This window comes from Aspergillus flavus, chromosome 7 (assembly GCF_009017415.1).
Source record: "Aspergillus flavus chromosome 7, complete sequence".
NCBI lineage: Eukaryota > Fungi > Ascomycota > Eurotiomycetes > Eurotiales > Aspergillaceae > Aspergillus > Aspergillus flavus.
This window is the reverse complement of record NC_092404.1, coordinates 1,556,302-1,573,120: the sequence shown is the minus strand read 5'-3', so window position 1 is coordinate 1,573,120 and position 16,819 is coordinate 1,556,302. Positions and strand designations below refer to the sequence as shown.

Genomic DNA, 16,819 nt, shown 5'->3' with positions numbered 1-16,819 from the left:
CAATGCAGCCTTGTGGCAGGGGGCTCAAGTGCATCCACGGCCGGTAAGGACACAGGCCAGGCAGCAATCATCTCAACACAGCACACCAAGTTTGCCAAGCTACTTTATATTGATTCCTGATTGGCAATAAGGAATGTCGCTAGCACAAGGTGGTGGGTAGAGCCACTGCAATTGCATTCTTGTTCCAACAAATGCTTTAGAGTGTCACTCAGCATCTCTGGTAGGTTCTGGAGTTCGTCCCTCGTCCTCGTCCTCGCCCTGTGGCTCCGGTGGTATTCTTGGGGGTTCTTGCTCAGTTTGAGTATTCCGTCGGTCTTCTATTATTCCTTGTCGCCTCGACCGCAAGATTTGGACTCCATTGGCAGCAACCTGTGCTACGAACATAGCAAGAAAAATGCCTATTACAAGGGTCTGCGGAATATAAGTCTCGGAATCCTGATTTTCTGCCAGCTGTCGCGAATTATCGATTGACAAGTCGGCAGAGCCGAAGGTAACAGAGAACGACATGGAAAACGGGGCAAAGTATGTCGAAACCCTTGGAGACGAGAATGGTATGAATGATGCGACCGGTCCCATTATGACCGGGATTAGAGCAAAGACGAGGAGAGGGACGGCTAGTCATAAGGCAGACGTAATGGAGGGCCGGGATCGAGCCGTCCTGGTCAAATAGTGCATGGTGAGTGACACATCATTACCGAAGGTTTTCCGAGTTGAGTGATCAGTGGTACATACCATTCACGAGACTCCAGCTTTCTGACCCAACGTGCAGTGATCTTCAATCTTTCTCTGACACTGGTCGTCGATAAAAGCGTATACTTTTCTTCTTCCCAGACAGGTAATACGCTGGCAAACCACCAGGGAAAATGTGAAGGTTCCGTTGGAATATCACCGTACGCTAAAAGCACACGAGGATGGAGCCAAGGAGCGGCTTGCCTGTGTTGCTTCCTTACAAAGTCCAAGCCCAACTGAAACAGCTGTTGTGTTGACATGGACTCTAGTGGCTGCTCACCCGAAGCATCCGCGACTGATGTCTCCAAAGCCTCCCGATTCTCCTCCTCTATTACCGAAATATCATCCACGCGCTGTATCTTGCCGACATAGTACATGTCCAGCATATATGAACTGAGCACCTTGAAACGGTACAGCCCGGTAGCAACCACTAGGCTTCTCCCGTCGGGGAGCAGCTCATAACGATCGACGACCAAGGCTGTACCATACTGCATGAATTGCGACCTTCCAAGTCCTTGCTGGAAACGACCGGCACGGTTAAACATGACCATGCCGAATCTGCGCCCCCTGCTTTGCATGACTCTTTGCATCATAAGCCGATAACGCGCCTCGAATACATGCAGAAAAGTTGGCATTGTTGGGAGAGAAAGTGAGCTGACAAACAAAGGAAGTATTGCTTCGTCATCGAGTGCAGTCACTTCCTGGGCACTTGTATCTCTCCGTAAAGCGACCTGTTCAGGGTACAAGGTCTCTATGATATCTGAGATTCTCTTGTTAGTAGGCTCAGACTTCACCGTCGACGCCATGTTCAGTTTACGGCGACAGGCAGGGCATAGGTCGGAGTGGTCCAGTGCCATTGCAACACATCTGCGACAGAAGGTATGGCCACAGGATGTTGTTAATGGATCCAGTATAAGCGAATAACAGACCTGGCAGTCCAGCTCATTCTGAACAGCGTCCTTAAGTCTTTCGAAACGCTGGTTTTCCTGGTCTATAGGCTCGTGCATTTCAAATTTGAGATCTGACGCATCATAGTCGAAACGACCGCACTTGACTAGGTCGTACATACCCTCTAATAATCCTCCGGCAGCATCTGCACTTTTCGCCACTGTCCCGGGCTGATCACCTCTCAATCCTGTCCATGTCACTCTAAAGCCACACTCGTTCCCCAGAGGCGCCTCCGAGCCAGCACTAGAATTGCAAAGCACCGCATCAAAAACATCCACCAGCCTACTCAACAGCACATCGGCCCCACAGTCACCTAAGCAATGTTCTCCAGCACAACCATTATCCGTACCCCAATGGCATGTGAATCCCATTTTTCGATCGTCGCTCGACGGATATGTGATTCCCGTTCGCTCATGAATTGGGGGCAAGCAAGAACGACATAACGTGTTCCCACACGGAAGTCGTAGCGGCGCACGTAGAGGCCGCGAGCAACATGAACATTGAATGAGGCGGATAAGGGCGTGTACTGTAGCCGTTAAACCCGAGCCAGATATATCCGATAAGGGCGAGGCCGGTGACTTTGCTGTCGAGTGGTTTGTGTCATCCTGCGGGGAGAGCGGAGATGTTGCATTCGCGAGACATGGTGTGTCCTCTTCCATTTAGCCTGAGAACCTTGCGCTTGATCTCGGTATATACTAAGTACGTATGGGGAAATGAATAGTTGTTATTAATGGTGAGATTAGTTGGCCATGTTAGCAGTTGTTGTTGGTTGTTGGGGAGAAGTGGAGGCAGTCAAGTCTATTTAGTCTTAAGTTTAGAAACTACTGGTCATAAATAAGACGGAGTGTCTTCCGACGTCCCGGGATTGATTCCTCTCTGAATTGCCTAATTTAACCGTTTCTGGCAGATGAGGTCTGGGCATTTGTTCTACACCGGTTTAACCAGCGCGTTAGCAGTACCGAGCAGTGGCGCTAAGCCACCGACTGCTACGACCTACTAACCAAGACAACATCTGATAATCTCAGTTGAAGTCGTAATCTTGCATTTTCTGGCGGACGTCCTGGTCACGTGACATCAAATGTATTCCAGCTGTCCAGAAACCGTTAAAACAACCACAAAAAAGAAACCCAAAGACGTAACATAGGATAACATCCGGATGGCTCTCGTCTCTTAACAGGAAAAAAATATTGGGTGATATTTGAGATACCTGGCCTATACTAAATCCAGCATCGACAGAGCCAGTAGTATCGCACCATAATAATTCCACCCCAGCGACAACCAGATCCGAACCATAACCGATTGCCCTGGGAGCACGCTCCAAATCTCCTCCCCAGTACACCTGATAGATACCATTCCGCGTCCTTTTTTGTATTCCCGTCGGTCGTCCGTAAGATGGGTCTTTTTTTGATTTGAAGGCCGTTTAACGGTAGGATTTCTGGTACCTGGCGCGGGCACCGCGACCACCGAACTTCTTGGGCTCCGTGCGACGGTTGTCGGCAACGAGCAGTGTGCGGTCGTACTGAACAAGAGCCTGCTTCAGCTGGTTCTTGGAGTGCTCATCGACGTACTTCTGGTAGTAGGCGACGAGGGACTTGGCGATAGCCTGACGGATGGCGTAGACCTGGGAAGTGTGACCACCACCGGAGACGCGGACACGGATGTCAACACCGGCGAACTTGTCGGCACCGACGATGAGGAGAGGCTCGTAGACCTAGATTTTCTTGTATCAGGTGGGGGTTGTTCCGTTGGGTTGTTCATTTTCCTTTGGTTTGGCGTACCTTGAAGCGGAGGATCTCAGGCTGGACCAGAGAGAGGGGCTGGCCGTTGACCTTGATGAGACCCTTGCCTTGCTGTAATGATTCTCAGCATTTGTTCCTTTTCCATAACCGTTTCTTGCAAAATCGAAATAGCAGAGCGCATATGTCGCAGGTTCAAAACATCATTCAATCACCATCCTCTTTTCTCTCTTTCCGTTGAACATTTCTCCTCCTCTTGAATATATCGTAATGTAATGCTTTTTCTTTCTCCATTCCTCGATTCCACTCCAGCAATAATTTCTCCCCAAGCGACCATACACAGTGCGACAGGATAGACAAAAAGAGAAAAATTGGTTGCATACCTTGCAGTGGGCGACAGCGGTAGCTATAATAAAAAGTCAGCATTTTATTTCTTCCCGCAAAGACCCTCTTTCAATTTGGGAAAAAAATTCCCATCAGGCACAAATTCTTACCCGTCTTCTTCTTGCCGAAGCATTGCACACTCGGGACGGAAGCCATGGTGATCGAATGGCCCTGATCGGTGTCGGGAAGGGGAGTGTGGTGAAGTTGTCGTCGTCTTCCTGATATTCGAATCTGCGGTGATGGGGTTCAGAATCCGTGCGGGTGACTTCGCTTAGTGCGACTCCGCTAGGGCTTGCCGCTGGTCACGTGTCACGTGATGCTCCGCCGGGGCGGCTGAAGTTTGGGTCTCCATCGGAGGTCGGGATAGAGACTTGCTTTGCGCGATTGTTGATTTGATATCCGCGGGGACGGGTTAATTGGGTTTCTTTTTATACTTCTTGTGTTAGTCTTGATTGATAGAAAGAACTGTCACCATGTCGCAGACTGTTGGAAAGGTAATTAATTCCCAGCAATGCTCTTTTGACGTCCCATTATCGATGTCTATCTGTTCTGCCGTACCTATTTGCGATGACATATCTACATTACAACACATGGATTGAATCCTCCCATCGGGCCGGAGCTCACTCAATGCTAATTCCTTGAATTGATATAGACCCGTCTCGCCTACTCTCGGGCCTGGCACCATGTCGACGTCGGCACCGATCCGCGCAGCCTCGGCCGGCTTGCTTCCTCCATCGCCCTCTTCCTGATGGGCAAGCACAAGCCTATCTATGACCCTTCCACCGACTGCGGTGACTATGTCGTCGCTGTTGGTTGCCACGACCTGAAGACCACCGGCAAGAAGCGCTTCCAGAAGAAGTACTACACGCACACGACTCGCCCCGGTAGTCTGCGGAGCATGACGATGGACAAGATGTTCGAGAAATGGGGTGGCGGTGAGGTCCTACGACGGGCTGTCAAGGGCATGTTGCCCAAGAACCGGCTGCGGGAGAAGCGGTTGGCTAGACTGAAGAGTATGTCTATGTTTTCATTTCCATGATTAACTGCTTTACGGCGAATGGGATTTGGGCATCGGCGATTGGGTGGTTGGGTGCTTCAATGATTGGAAGATTGATTGCTAACGGCGGACTTGATATAGCTTTCGAGGGCCTGGCTCACCCATACGAAGAGAACATTGTCAAGCTTGGGAATCAGTCGGTGATTGCAAACTTGCCGGAGGTGAAGGAAGCGTTTAAGGAGGCCAAGACCCAAGCATAGTTTTTCCTTGGGTCATTTCCCGATGGTCTATTGTATTTCTTCGTCTGTAATTTTATGTCTCTTCCTGTTTATCTGCTAGCGCATGGGTGGGAGTTCTTTTGATCTGTTCTGATATAATGTTTGGGCTTTTCGTTCCTGCTCCCGGAAGATGCTCCCCGGAAGAATGTTACTTGCATCTACACATATACGGTGCATTTGTACTATACGAGCCGAAGTGGAAGTAAAAAACAAGTGAATGAATGCTATACCCTATCCCAGACTATATACAGTTTGCCTTGGAAACTCCGGAACGTGAGAATCATGTTGGTTTACAATTTAGACTTCAGAGAGGACCGGCCGACGGTACACTTGATCAGACCGTTGGGGTCCGACTGAGGAGCGAAGACCTCGGCGTTCTTGCCGGTGTTTTGGAGGCCCTTGTGCCAGCTCAGGTCTAAAGATTATCTCATTAGCGACAGCTTCAAAACAAGGGATACCGGGAATGCAGAAAAACCTACCGATTTCGAAATAGTGCTTGTTAGGCAACGAGTACTCGACAGTCTCGATCAGCTGCTGGCGCGCCAGGATTTGCTCTGCCATCTTGTACATAGTGGCCTGCACGCTGGCACTGTTATCTTCAGCAAAAGTCTTCAGAGTGACCTCGCGAGCAGTGGCCCAGGTAGCATCGAACTTAGGCACGTGCGAGCGGACCTCCTGGAGTCCACTGAAATTCTTCCACTGCCAAGTGGCATCGACGTCGGTGCTCAGGATACGGTCCCAGGTCTCCTTAAGTGTGGTGTACTCGTCACGCAGGAAGCCCCAGAACTGCGAGTTGGTGCTCTTCAGCACGGTCAGGCCGGACAGAGACGACTTGATATCGATGCCCTTGCCCTCGACCACGTCCACCTGCACATTCCGCTTCTCCTCGCTGTCGCGGATGAAGGAGTGAGGGTGTGGCTTGCCGTCAATGTCCATCCGGGTCCAGCGGTGGCAGACAATGTTGACGTGAGCGGCATGGATGTGGTTGTACTTCTCAATGAAGTGTGTGCCCAGGATGGAGCCGAACAGCTCGGGAGGAGTAACGGGGTTCTGCTTGGCGGTGATGTAAATGGTGTTCTTAATGGAGTCGGTTGCGACAATGACGCTGTTGTCGGCCTTGGTGTAACTGCAGTCCTCGGTTATTAGCCAAACTTTCAAGGGATCGGTTTAGACGGGGGGTGACTTACGAGGTCTCAATCTCACCCTCCAGAAGCACACAGACGGTCATCTCGTACACCGTCTGGACACCGGTCTTCTCGTCCTTGTGAACCTTGTAGACGCGGACATTGTCCTTGCCGTAGCGGGCTGCTTTTACTGCGGACATCTTGTAGTATGGGAATATGAAGGATATAGCAGAGAGTTGGGAGAAGTATGTACAAGTTGGATTGAGGATCGGGGGCACCGGAAGGAATGAGAGAGGCAGTGAGGGTTTGGAACAAGACAAGAGGAAGTCACAGGACAATTGTCGCCAGCTTTTAAATCCTTTGGATCCCGTTTAAATCCCGGAAGGAGGATAAGAGCGACGGAATGGTCTGATGGGCATCGTCGGCCACCTCCGAAACCCGCGGTTCGCAACGGCCGCAACCCTCCTTATCTTATCGCTAGCCATCTTATCGATAACATCTTTTTATGCTTTGTTGCTACAAAACCATTGAGTCTCCCTGCACTTCGACATGGAGATCGGCGTTTGTTCTCTTAATCCCGAAAATGCAGCCGTGAATGGTCTGATTTACGTTAATCAAAGGCGCATCGCCGACAGGATAACGCCGCAATGGGTTGTTCTTCATACACGCCTCGTATTCGCAATGGAGTAACATGAAACAACATCCCCCTGCCTACGGTCAAAGGGGCAGTGGAATGTTTGCGCCATGATGAATCTGGGGACCTTCTTTCCTTCGGTGGGATATACGAATTGGGAGTGTGTTCTGCGATTCCACTACTATTGTGTCGGGGTCCAAAAGAGGGTTGGGACACGCTGCGGAGCAGAGAAAAACAAAAAGGAAAATAGAAAAAAGGACGCAACTTCTTCTCTTTCTCCACCCCCGAGATCGTTGCAACGTCACTCCCGAATATCCACCCAGGCACAGCTTTGGCATCCACAAGATGACATCGCTGATCTCCGAAGGGTATAAACGCCCTCCATGGCTCTTGCGATATCGCTCCTCGACGGTGTTCATTGTCGCAACAGTGTGGACGTCATTGTTCACGGTGAGTGGCTGCGCCCTTGAATTGCACCGAGAGCATAGCTAACGACACGCAAGGACTTCTATCTATATGCCATGGTGAGCGAGGGCTCTGGCCGAATCGCGCGTACCTTCGCGATGCACCTACTCATAGCAGCTGCAGATAGTCCCCGTCATGCCAACAGCACTGGTTGATCGCGCCAGCGTCCCATACCACGACCGTTCGTGCATCTCCTTCAACCCACCTGCACAACCCCTTTGTTGACTTCTACAACAGGCGAGTACTGGGTCAGCGTATTACTTATGTGCGAAGCCGCCGTCGCATGCATTTGCTGCCCCATATTCGGTTACATCGTTGACAACACGCCCACCCGCCAATTCCCTTATCTGCTCGGGCTCATACTCCTCGGCGCATCCATGGTCATCCTATCAATTGCGCATACAGTGGGATTATTCATCGTCGCCAGATTACTGCAAGGCGGTGCGACGGCAATGGTCACCGTCGCAGGTCTCGCGCTCTTGACAGACTCCGTTTCGTTCGACAACCTCGGCCAGGTGATCGGCTACCTAGGCTCCTCTGTTGCGCTGGGGTTCCTGCTTGGTCCGTTGATAGGGGGAATTCTCTACGAGAAATCGGGATACCAGGCGGTGTTTGCGATGGCGTTCGTGATTGTAGGCGTAGACTTGCTCATGCGGGTCGCGGTGATCGAGAAGAAGGTTGCCCGTCGGTGGCTCCTTGAGGACTCGGAGACGAGCCAGTCAGGCCCTCACGCCGGGGGGTATAACACTTTCGGCGACACATCAGAACCATCGGATTCCGAGTCACCCAAGTCGAGGAAACCAGCCCTGTTCCTCGTCATCTGCCAGCCACGGATCATGATCTCGTCGTGGGCCCTCCTAGTCCACGGGCTCTTATATTCCGCTTTCGATGCAGTACGTTATGTTCCTTTCTCAAATCCGAGCGCCTCCAACAGATACTAACACAGTCCCACAGACAATCCCCGTATTTGTCGAAACACGGTTCCACTGGGGCCCGCTAGGTGCAGGACTAACATTCCTCCCTTCAGCCATCACCGCGTTCTTCGAGCCCTACTTCGGTAAGACCCAACCCAAGAATCGAAGAGGCCATCGAACCTTTCTAACCTCCCCGAAGGCTACCTCTCAGACCGCTACGGCGCCCGCAAGGTAACACTAACCGGCTTCCTCGTCCTCTCCATCCCCCTCGTCTGCCTCCGTTTCGTTGAATCCAACACAACCTCCCACATCGCCCTCCTCATCACCCTACTCACCTTCATCGGCCTCTTCATGAACCTGTGCGTGCCCGCCCTCTACGTTGAAACCCAACAAGTTCTCGAGGACATGGAGCGCGAGCGCCCAGGCATCTTCGGCAAGAAGGGTGCCGTGGCGCAGGCGTTCGGCGTACAAACCATGGCGCAATTTCTGGGGCTCTTTGTGGGCCCACTTTGGGGTGGATTCATTGAGTATCGTTTCGGATGGAAGAATATGTCCTGGACGTTGGCATTGTTAGCCGGGTTGACTGCTGTTCCCATGTTATGGCTTAGTAATGGGGGTGATAAGGTGAGGGGAGAGGAGGAGGAGAGGGAGAGGGAGAGGGAGAGGTTACTGGATGGGGATGGTGCGTAGGTTTGTCTTCTTGTTGGTTATGAAGTATGGGTACTTTGTAACATATGCATGATATGTACTTGGGTGCATTTTGTTCTGGGTGTAGACTAGCCTAGAGACTAGATCAATGATGATATACTACAAGATTGAGTATAGATAGAACTTTAAGGAATATGTGTACAAAATAGCGCGACAGAAGAGAGCGATCTCAATATCAAAGTACAAAGCATAGGTAGGGCCTCCAAGAAACAAGCTCTAGACCATTCGACAGCCAATGATCTATACAGCACGTGGACACAAAATCAACACATCAACAACCTAAACAGTACTCACCTACAAACCTACAATATTAACACAGTAAACCTCGAAATGTAATCCTAAATATACCTGTCCACGGCCCCCGAAATGAATGGCCCAGCTTGAACAGCTGCAGCCTAGACAAAGCAAGATTGAATCTTCTCCCAACCCATTCCGTATATACATACTTACTTACACACATATACTCATACATACCTTTGATCCAACCCCAATGCCAATAATATCAACAGTCAATCCAAACCCAACCCCACTGTATACTCCCATATCCACCCATCCCAAGAACAAGGATAAGCAATTCATACAATTCCACGTCCTACATATATCACATACATCCATCAGTCACCAATGACCAATCACCCATCTACATACCCTACAAACCGTACAATAGCCCAAACAGCTCAACCTACCCAGACCCCTCCATTCAACGATCCTCTCCTTCCCCCTCCAGAGGACATAAACTGGAGCTTAGACTTGACAGTTATACCGGGACTGGGACTGAGGGAATGAATAAAATGGCCAATTATGGCCTCTTCCAAACTAATCAAGAACAGAGTTCGCGACCGGGTTATCGAGTCCGACTTATATCACTTGCTGTGGGGTTAGAGGGCCAAGGGATAGAAGTCGGCGGGGAGGGATTGCTCTACTGGCTACGGATAGTAGTATTCTCTGTCCGGTGCAAAATGCCGGTTCAACTAAGGGTGAGGTTGAGGGGGGGGTTGGGTCGATTACTGGGTGTGGATGGAGAAGGTGATTTAGTTTCCTAGGGAATAGGGCTAGATATCACTAATTGCCATGTTGATGGTGGTGAGGGTTACCGGGTCTGGTGTTGTGCTTGTGTCGAGGTTGGATTCGTGAGAGATGGGTTCGGTGGGTTATGAGGAGATATGGGACGGGTTGACTGTGTCGGGGTTCGGGGATCCTGTTGAGATGTTTCGGTGTGTTGCATTGTGTGACGCCGCGGGTTCCCTTGTAGGATTTGACATACGTCCGATCTTATGTGGTGGTGATTACGGAGGTTGTGCCTGACGTAGTGACTGTTGAGTAGTGCTACCATCGCCTGTTCCGTGTTCACTGTGATGTGTGGAAGATGATGGCGCATGCGATATGTATGGTTGATAAGACAGACCTCAAGTAGGAGGCATAGATGAGATTAATGAGTATAAGATGTTCAAGAGCGTAACATAAGGAATACCACTCCCTCCTGAGAGCAGGAAAGAAGTCGGTAAATCCACATTCTAATACTCGACAATTTATCGTATAATAACACTGGTCCATCCTCAACCCAAGGTGGAAGGCCAAATCCCAAGACTTCATGTACACGTTAGTCCAAGGTATATCAGAATATAATCCAACCCGAGAGAGGCAAAGAAGCAAGAAACCAAAGAAGACATTTTCAGTTTCCAGTTCATCCAAAACCCAAACGCCGTTCATGCGCAAACCGAACGCCAAGCCAACATTTTAATACCGTAGACGTCGTTCCAAAAACTTGTATACGCAAAAGGCTAACCGAAATAAATCAATCACAAGCTCAACTGGTCGATACTTCCCACTCGACCGCTCCCGCCTAATCGGCCGCCGCCCTTCGTCACCATCCCTAATCGATAGAAACGCTCCTCTCCGCCGGGCGTCCTCCCGCCGATGTACCATTTCTCCGGCCCCAGAGCGTCTCGGAACCCGCCCGATCCATTGGAGCTGTCGCTCCCGCGTCGTTGACGGTCCGGTCCATTGGCAATCGGAATAGGATTGGATGAAGCCGGGGTTGGCGGGGATGAGGGAGCTGGTGGAGTGGCCGAGGACGAGGGCACCGGGGAGTCCCCGGCAGGAGATGATTGATTCAGTGGGGATCGGGTGTGTGAGTGGGGTCGGGAGTGGGAAGCGCCGGCTGAAGATGAGTGATGATGATGATGGTGATGATGATGATAATGAGTCGTAGAGGCGGCCTCAGAAGACGCCCCTGAGTTGCTTGCCTTGGTTGCTATAGCACGGGCACTCTGTGATATCTGAGTCGGCGAGAGAGACGAGGAGGTGGTGGCCGACTGGGAACCAGCGGCCGAGGCCTTATACGTTGACTGGGCGCGAAACGCCGCCAAAAAGTTGGCCAGGAATGGACGGTTGGTGGACATCGTGACGAAGACCAGTCTTACGGGGCAGATCGTTATAGCATGAATCGGAGGCTGGACAATGGTGTCGCAGTCAGATTGACTACGCACGTCGAGTGCTGTTGTATTTGTATCTTGAGCCAAGGAAGGGTTCCCCGCGGCAGCGACAGGGCTCTCGAGATATAGATAAGATCTGAGTGGAGGTCGGCACAAGGGAAAGGGCTGGCGGCAATCATCCGAATACCGGCGAAGGGTCGCTAAGTAACGGTCAAGATCTCAACCGAGATGAACATAACACTAAAGTACCCCTGGACAGTGGACACATGCACAGTGGATAGTAGTTCGATGAGGATCGGCGAGTCTGCGGCGAGGGATTTGAAAAAGAGGAGGACGAAAGAAAATAGGACGCCAAAGTTTGAGGAAGGGGACCTCAATCCAATCGATTTCTCCGAGGCATCCCGTGGTCGGGGAGCCAATCAGTGGAGGCGCATATAAAGAAACTCCAGAGTGACGTCTTCCTCTCCTTTCGTTTTCCGGTTTTTGGCTTTCCTTCTCGTCTGCTCTATGCGGCAGATAGTAAATTAGTTGACCTCTCTTAAGGCCATCGTAATCATTAGTCACTAGAATACAGCACAAACCCCTTCGTACGAATCGGATACCCCTAATCCACTATCCGCGGAGGGGAAGTTCACCAGAAGAAACGTGGGGTTGACTTAATGGCATCTGACAATCCATAGTCTGGACCTCCTACTAGTGCTCTCCATAGGGAATTCTCGGGTTCCACTGCTCTCCGGGCAAATGGGTCTGAAGTCACTGGACCAGGCATCCTCAGTTATCGAGCCTTCATCACGGGATCCAGCTACGTACTACTGACTCAGTACCCGGGTGGCATGATGAAACAATAGTTGGTTATACATGGTCTCCTCATGATTATGTGATATATCCTACGCTTGAATGTGAGATTGGAATATGATTTGATTTGATCTGTAATTTTGATTCTTTTTTAATTCCCTCACTATCCCTTTTTGCTTCGAGAATCTAATCCGATCGGAGTCTATATTCTAATTTTGGATTCCCTTGGCGTTTTTCCTGTAATTCCACCCAAATGTTTTCTCCATCCAGCCTGGCCGAGAGCACGAGTTGCCTCGCTCCCAGTCCAGGACCTGCCATAAACCCCCGCCAGAGAAAAGGAAATGAGACACAATGCAGCCAAATAGACACAAGCAAGACAACCGACGTATAACACATCATGGGGGGCTGACCAGGGGCACACCCAAACGCACATCAGCAGAAGCTCACCGACCAGGCTCTCCAACGCTGTAGGAGGCGTAGGAGCCCTTGCCAACGTCCGCCGGGCAACCCAGCCGCGACACGTATGAAGAAACAGATGGCTACCTTTTTTCACACAATTCGAGCAGAGATGGAGGACAAAAGACACGAAACGATAACACCAGAACACAGTAGAAAAGTAGAAAAAGAAAATCAACAAACATAGATGAACAAAAACACCTCAGTCCAGCTCAAGTTCATATGTCCGAGCAGAACACCTCGAATGTACTTACATGGTTGGTCGGGGGAACGACATGCGAATCGAATCAGAACGGTTGTGAGGTCTATGCAGAACAAACCCGAACGCTGCTCAGTTCGGCCGGCGCGCTCGGGGGTCGACCAGTAATGAAACAGAACACAATGCGAATCGCAACGAAGAGTCGACAGAGGCCATCCCACACGAAATCTTTTGGTGCACATTGCAAGAAAAACGATGCAAAGCTGAACAGGAACAGAAACACAAGAAACACATGCCCAGGTCTATTTGTCGGACGCCGGATAAAAGCCACACACCATCCCATCTGCCCACTCATAATGGATGGAAAGAAACAAAACTGAACCAGGACCACCACAAGATTGCACTCGCCGTATAAAAATGCTGTCACAATTTTGAAACCCAACAACCAGACACAGGTGACCGTATTTCGTAATAAAAAAAAATAAATAAACTGTTTAGGTCGAATGCGATCAGGGAAGCAACGCCGGACGTTTGCGACATAGCCCACACACTTCGGATTCAAATCTCGGTCGCGGCGATATTGCAGTCAAAGCGCACCTGCAAAGCCGATGCCGAAACGGTGGAACGGCGCAGATTCCATATAGTGACCCGTAAATCCCTATTAAAGTAATCTGGCGCGTGTCTTCAGCAAGCTAGACTCATTAAGATAGTTCAGAGACCTAGTAGTTTTCCGACCAGATAGAAACTTGACTATACAAAGCTCCCATCTTGAGTTGCACGAACAATGTCCGAAATCAACAACGCAGTCGACCGTCACGCATTCGTTTCATTCCGCGACTATTGCCTCGCGGGCTGGACGGTACCTGATTTCTTTGTGTGAGTCTAAGATGACGCTCCGATCGCATACTAGGATTCACGTGACTTACCATCACCGGCCAAAGTGGTCGAAGCCAAGTAAAGACCATTCATGCCACCTTCCTGGGGACCACCGGTTGTGGTAGGATAGAATTTCCGTTCGGTATCGACGTGAGCATGGATCGGCTCCTGGCCAGACGCCATGGATTGGGGGAAAACGGGGTTGATGTAACCATCATTCGCTCCGGGCTGAAACATCGAAGTCCAGTCAATTTCGCCAGTGTGATTGGGAGTGGGCCCAGGCATTACTGGGCGCTTAGGGTCTTGCACCACCGGGGGCTTTACCTGTTCATAGGAAGGACGGTCAACACTCAGCTGCTGAGATACATCAGTGCCAGGTTGCGCCAGATACGGGTTCTGCTTGGGAGCCGCCAGCCAGGGGCCTCTCTGATGTGGCTGACCAGCGGGGAACGCATCGTCCGGTTGACCACGGTTCATCCCATTGACCGACGACATCGGATAGCCCAGAGGCTGCTGATCCGTGAACCCAGGTCGGCCTGAAGCCAGCCCGTTACCGTTCACGGCCCCCTCGCCGTAAGCCGTACCCGGAAGGGCATTGGCGGGAGGGACGGTACTACTGACTTCATCCTGAACCGGTTTAGCAGGATTCGCAGCTTGAGACCTCTTCAAATGTGCCTGGGGATGCGACAAGTGAGTCGCTCCCGTCGGGTTGCCGCGTCGTAACGAACACTTCTGGAAGTGGCGCTTCAGAATATCACTACGGGAGAAAGTATCCTTGCACAGAACACACATGTATGGGCGGTCACCGGTATCTGTACAGAAAAGCAAATTGTCAGCGACATTAAGAATTCTCGGCACACTCCACATCAACTCCAATCTAGGGGATTTGGAAACTCACGTCTGAGCAGATGGCGCTTCAGATGTTTGGCGTGGAGATAGGTCTTGTTGCAGTGCGGGCAAGGGAATTTTCCATCGGCATCCTTGGCCGGAATTGTGGTGTTCTTCGCCGTGCCATTGACACCGTTGGTGACTGGCGTGGCGCGTCCCGGAACGCTCGGGAGGATTCCGCGTCGGCCTTGAGAGCCAACCACCTGAGTGCGAGGAGGCTCCTTTGCACCGTAGGGCGAGGCACCATTTGCGCCCGCAACGGGATCCGGATTCATCCAAGGTGAGCCCTTGCCATCTGAGTAGCTGAAAGCACCGGAAGGCATGCCAGAAAAGTCCGGCCGGCGGTCCCGCGGGGGTGCCGGCGCGATCGGCTGCGGATATGTCTGCGCGCTAGAAGCCGGAGGCAGCACGCTGTGAGGTGGAGGATATTGCGAAGGCTGGGGCTGCGCCTGCGGATTGGGGTGGGAGAGGAACGAAGATGGAGGCAGGCTACCCACGGTGGTGTGAGGCATGATAGGAGCGGTAGACGACGCGTATACATCGTGAGTAGAAGTGGGATACCTCGACAGATCCGGCCTGTACGGCGGCTGGCTCATGTAGGAATGAGGGGCAGGAGATTGGCTGTGATGAGGCTGCAGCGGGGGGAGAGTATGAGGCTGGGACACAGGGTACTGAGCCTGCATGGTGTACTGAGGCATTGGCATACTCGAGATAGTAGTCGGGAGAGGCGTGGAGCCTTGGGGTAAGCTGGTGGATGGGGGCCGTGACGGATGAGATCTGGGATCCATCATGAAGCGGAGAGGATATCAGATGGAGGGGAAGAACAGAGTTGGACTGGGGGTAGAGTTCACGGTATCCCGATCATCGATTGCAGAACGAGAAAAACCTTTTCGCCGGCTGGTCTTTTGACGAACAGGCAAGCGTGATACGTGTGCTCTCGACTGCCAATTCCCACTGCAAACGAGAAACGGATCACTGTCTGCAGAGTTTTCCTCCTGTAGGTCTTTTCTCTCTTCTTGTTCTGGTACTTTTTCTTTTGCTTTTCCTCTTTCGACGGAATGAATCCTCCCACTTAACGCGGTGATAGGACGGGGATATGGAGACGTCCGGAGGGTAAATTCGATCGGACAATCAATTCCTCAACCAGCAAACGCTCAAGGATCCTTGCAGTCGATGATGGGGGCGTACAGGAACAAGTGCGACTCCACTGCAGAAAAGAAGTCAGGATGAGGTCGAGATGCTTAATCGTGAATTCCCCACGGTCACCCACCAGGAAAATCGAGTTGTGTGGGAACTTCTTTTTATCCGCACGTTGTCAACAGTCAATGGTCCTGATCCACCAGCGAGGCGGCGTGTATGTGGGTCTAACAACAACCAGCAGTGCTTCGAAGAAAAAAAAAAGCAGCTAGTGCTTCGCGTCAACAATGCGCGAAAGGGACCAGGATTTTCAGAAAGATACAAATTTTTAAAATCAAATGAAAACTGTCAGGAACAGTGCAGTTACAGGTGCGGAGTCCACAACAAGTATGAAAAGGAAGAAGAAAGGGGGGCGAAGGGGGAAAAAGAAAAATGAATTGATAGAATAATAAAAAAAAATTGAAAATTGAAAAAAAGGTTAACACGGTAAAAAAAAAAAAATAATATTTTTTATTTTTTATTTTCTTTCCAAAACGACAGCACCCAAGGTAGCCGTCTAATCACGGGAATGGAGGGAGGGGAAAGGGGGGCGACGAACGGCGGCGGCGGCGCAAAGTTAAGAGGGAGGGCAGAAAAAAAATAAGTGTCAGGATTCGGAATAGAAGGTCAAGACACCCTTAGGGAAAAGGAGGGAGAAAAGGAAGAGTAAGGAAAAAATGGCGATTAGTACTAAACCGATTGAAGAAGGTTGAGAGGGCGGTGACGATCGTAACTCGCGGAGGCAAAAAGCCGCCTAGAGAAGAGGAAAAATAAAATAAAATAAAATAAAATAAAAATGTCGAACCAGAAAATGCTAGAGAAAAATAAAATCAAATGGTCATGTATTATTTATTTCTGTTATTATTACGCTGGTCAACACCCAACATTTAGAACAATTACTGCTGCCGTCCACTTGATTCGTGCCTCACTATCCGGGATCCGAGAGTTCGACCAGAGCCGAGTAATCGACATGTTTCCTGCTGGTATTTCAAGCATGTTTAAGTTTCCAATCATGTAGGATTTGGAACCGTTAACAGGCAAATCTGGTGTTCTACGGTTGAGATACTGTAAATCTCT

At 50.7% G+C, this 16,819-nt stretch overlaps 7 protein-coding genes across 7 annotated transcripts; 2 read left to right on the top strand and 5 right to left on the bottom strand.

Annotated features, from left to right (window-relative positions):
* Positions 1-280: 280 nt before the first annotated feature.
* On the bottom strand, positions 281-2,439 carry F9C07_5739 (putative ATP-dependent protease). The gene is made up of 2 exons (XM_071511386.1): positions 733-2,439; positions 281-658 (listed from the first exon to the last, which is right to left on the bottom strand). The coding sequence occupies exons 1-2, from the start codon at positions 2,334-2,336 to the stop codon at positions 619-621; spliced, it is 1,644 nt and encodes a 547-aa protein (XP_071366991.1). The 5' UTR covers positions 2,337-2,439; the 3' UTR covers positions 281-618.
* A 250-nt stretch (positions 2,440-2,689) lies between these two features.
* F9C07_2280903 (40S ribosomal protein uS9) lies at positions 2,690-4,057 on the bottom strand. Its single transcript, XM_041294674.2, has 4 exons — positions 3,908-4,057; positions 3,797-3,819; positions 3,456-3,527; positions 2,690-3,388 (listed from the first exon to the last, which is right to left on the bottom strand). The coding sequence occupies exons 1-4, from the start codon at positions 3,951-3,953 to the stop codon at positions 3,098-3,100; spliced, it is 432 nt and encodes a 143-aa protein (XP_041150294.1). The 5' UTR covers positions 3,954-4,057; the 3' UTR covers positions 2,690-3,097.
* On the top strand, positions 4,058-5,267 carry F9C07_2280902 (mitochondrial 54S ribosomal protein uL13m). The gene is made up of 3 exons (XM_041294684.2): positions 4,058-4,291; positions 4,450-4,810; positions 4,936-5,267. Exons 1-3 carry the CDS (start codon positions 4,271-4,273, stop codon positions 5,052-5,054), a joined length of 501 nt encoding a protein of 166 aa, XP_041150293.1. The 5' UTR covers positions 4,058-4,270; the 3' UTR covers positions 5,055-5,267.
* Positions 5,268-5,362: 95 nt separating this feature from the next.
* F9C07_2229599 (urate oxidase UaZ) lies at positions 5,363-6,396 on the bottom strand (the record flags this gene model as incomplete). The annotated part of the gene is made up of 3 exons (XM_041294673.1): positions 5,363-5,487; positions 5,552-6,198; positions 6,260-6,396. The coding sequence occupies 3 exons, from the start codon at positions 6,394-6,396 to the stop codon at positions 5,363-5,365; spliced, it is 909 nt and encodes a 302-aa protein (XP_041150292.1).
* A 196-nt stretch (positions 6,397-6,592) lies between these two features.
* F9C07_1856964 (MFS transporter) lies at positions 6,593-9,299 on the top strand. The gene is made up of 6 exons (XM_041294683.2): positions 6,593-7,280; positions 7,334-7,354; positions 7,419-7,476; positions 7,533-8,188; positions 8,250-8,352; positions 8,409-9,299. The coding sequence occupies exons 1-6, from the start codon at positions 7,176-7,178 to the stop codon at positions 8,897-8,899; spliced, it is 1,434 nt and encodes a 477-aa protein (XP_041150291.1). The 5' UTR covers positions 6,593-7,175; the 3' UTR covers positions 8,900-9,299.
* A 1,417-nt stretch (positions 9,300-10,716) lies between these two features.
* On the bottom strand, positions 10,717-11,319 carry F9C07_5734 (uncharacterized protein; the record flags this gene model as incomplete). Its single annotated transcript, XM_041287196.1, has 1 exon — positions 10,717-11,319. The coding sequence occupies one exon, from the start codon at positions 11,317-11,319 to the stop codon at positions 10,717-10,719; it is 603 nt and encodes a 200-aa protein (XP_041150290.1).
* Positions 11,320-12,269: 950 nt separating this feature from the next.
* On the bottom strand, positions 12,270-16,508 carry F9C07_2280898 (C2H2 transcription factor). Its single transcript, XM_041294672.2, has 3 exons — positions 14,577-16,508; positions 13,729-14,490; positions 12,270-13,665 (listed from the first exon to the last, which is right to left on the bottom strand). The coding sequence occupies exons 1-3, from the start codon at positions 15,355-15,357 to the stop codon at positions 13,640-13,642; spliced, it is 1,569 nt and encodes a 522-aa protein (XP_041150289.2). The 5' UTR covers positions 15,358-16,508; the 3' UTR covers positions 12,270-13,639.
* Between the last annotated feature and the right edge of the window lie 311 nt (positions 16,509-16,819).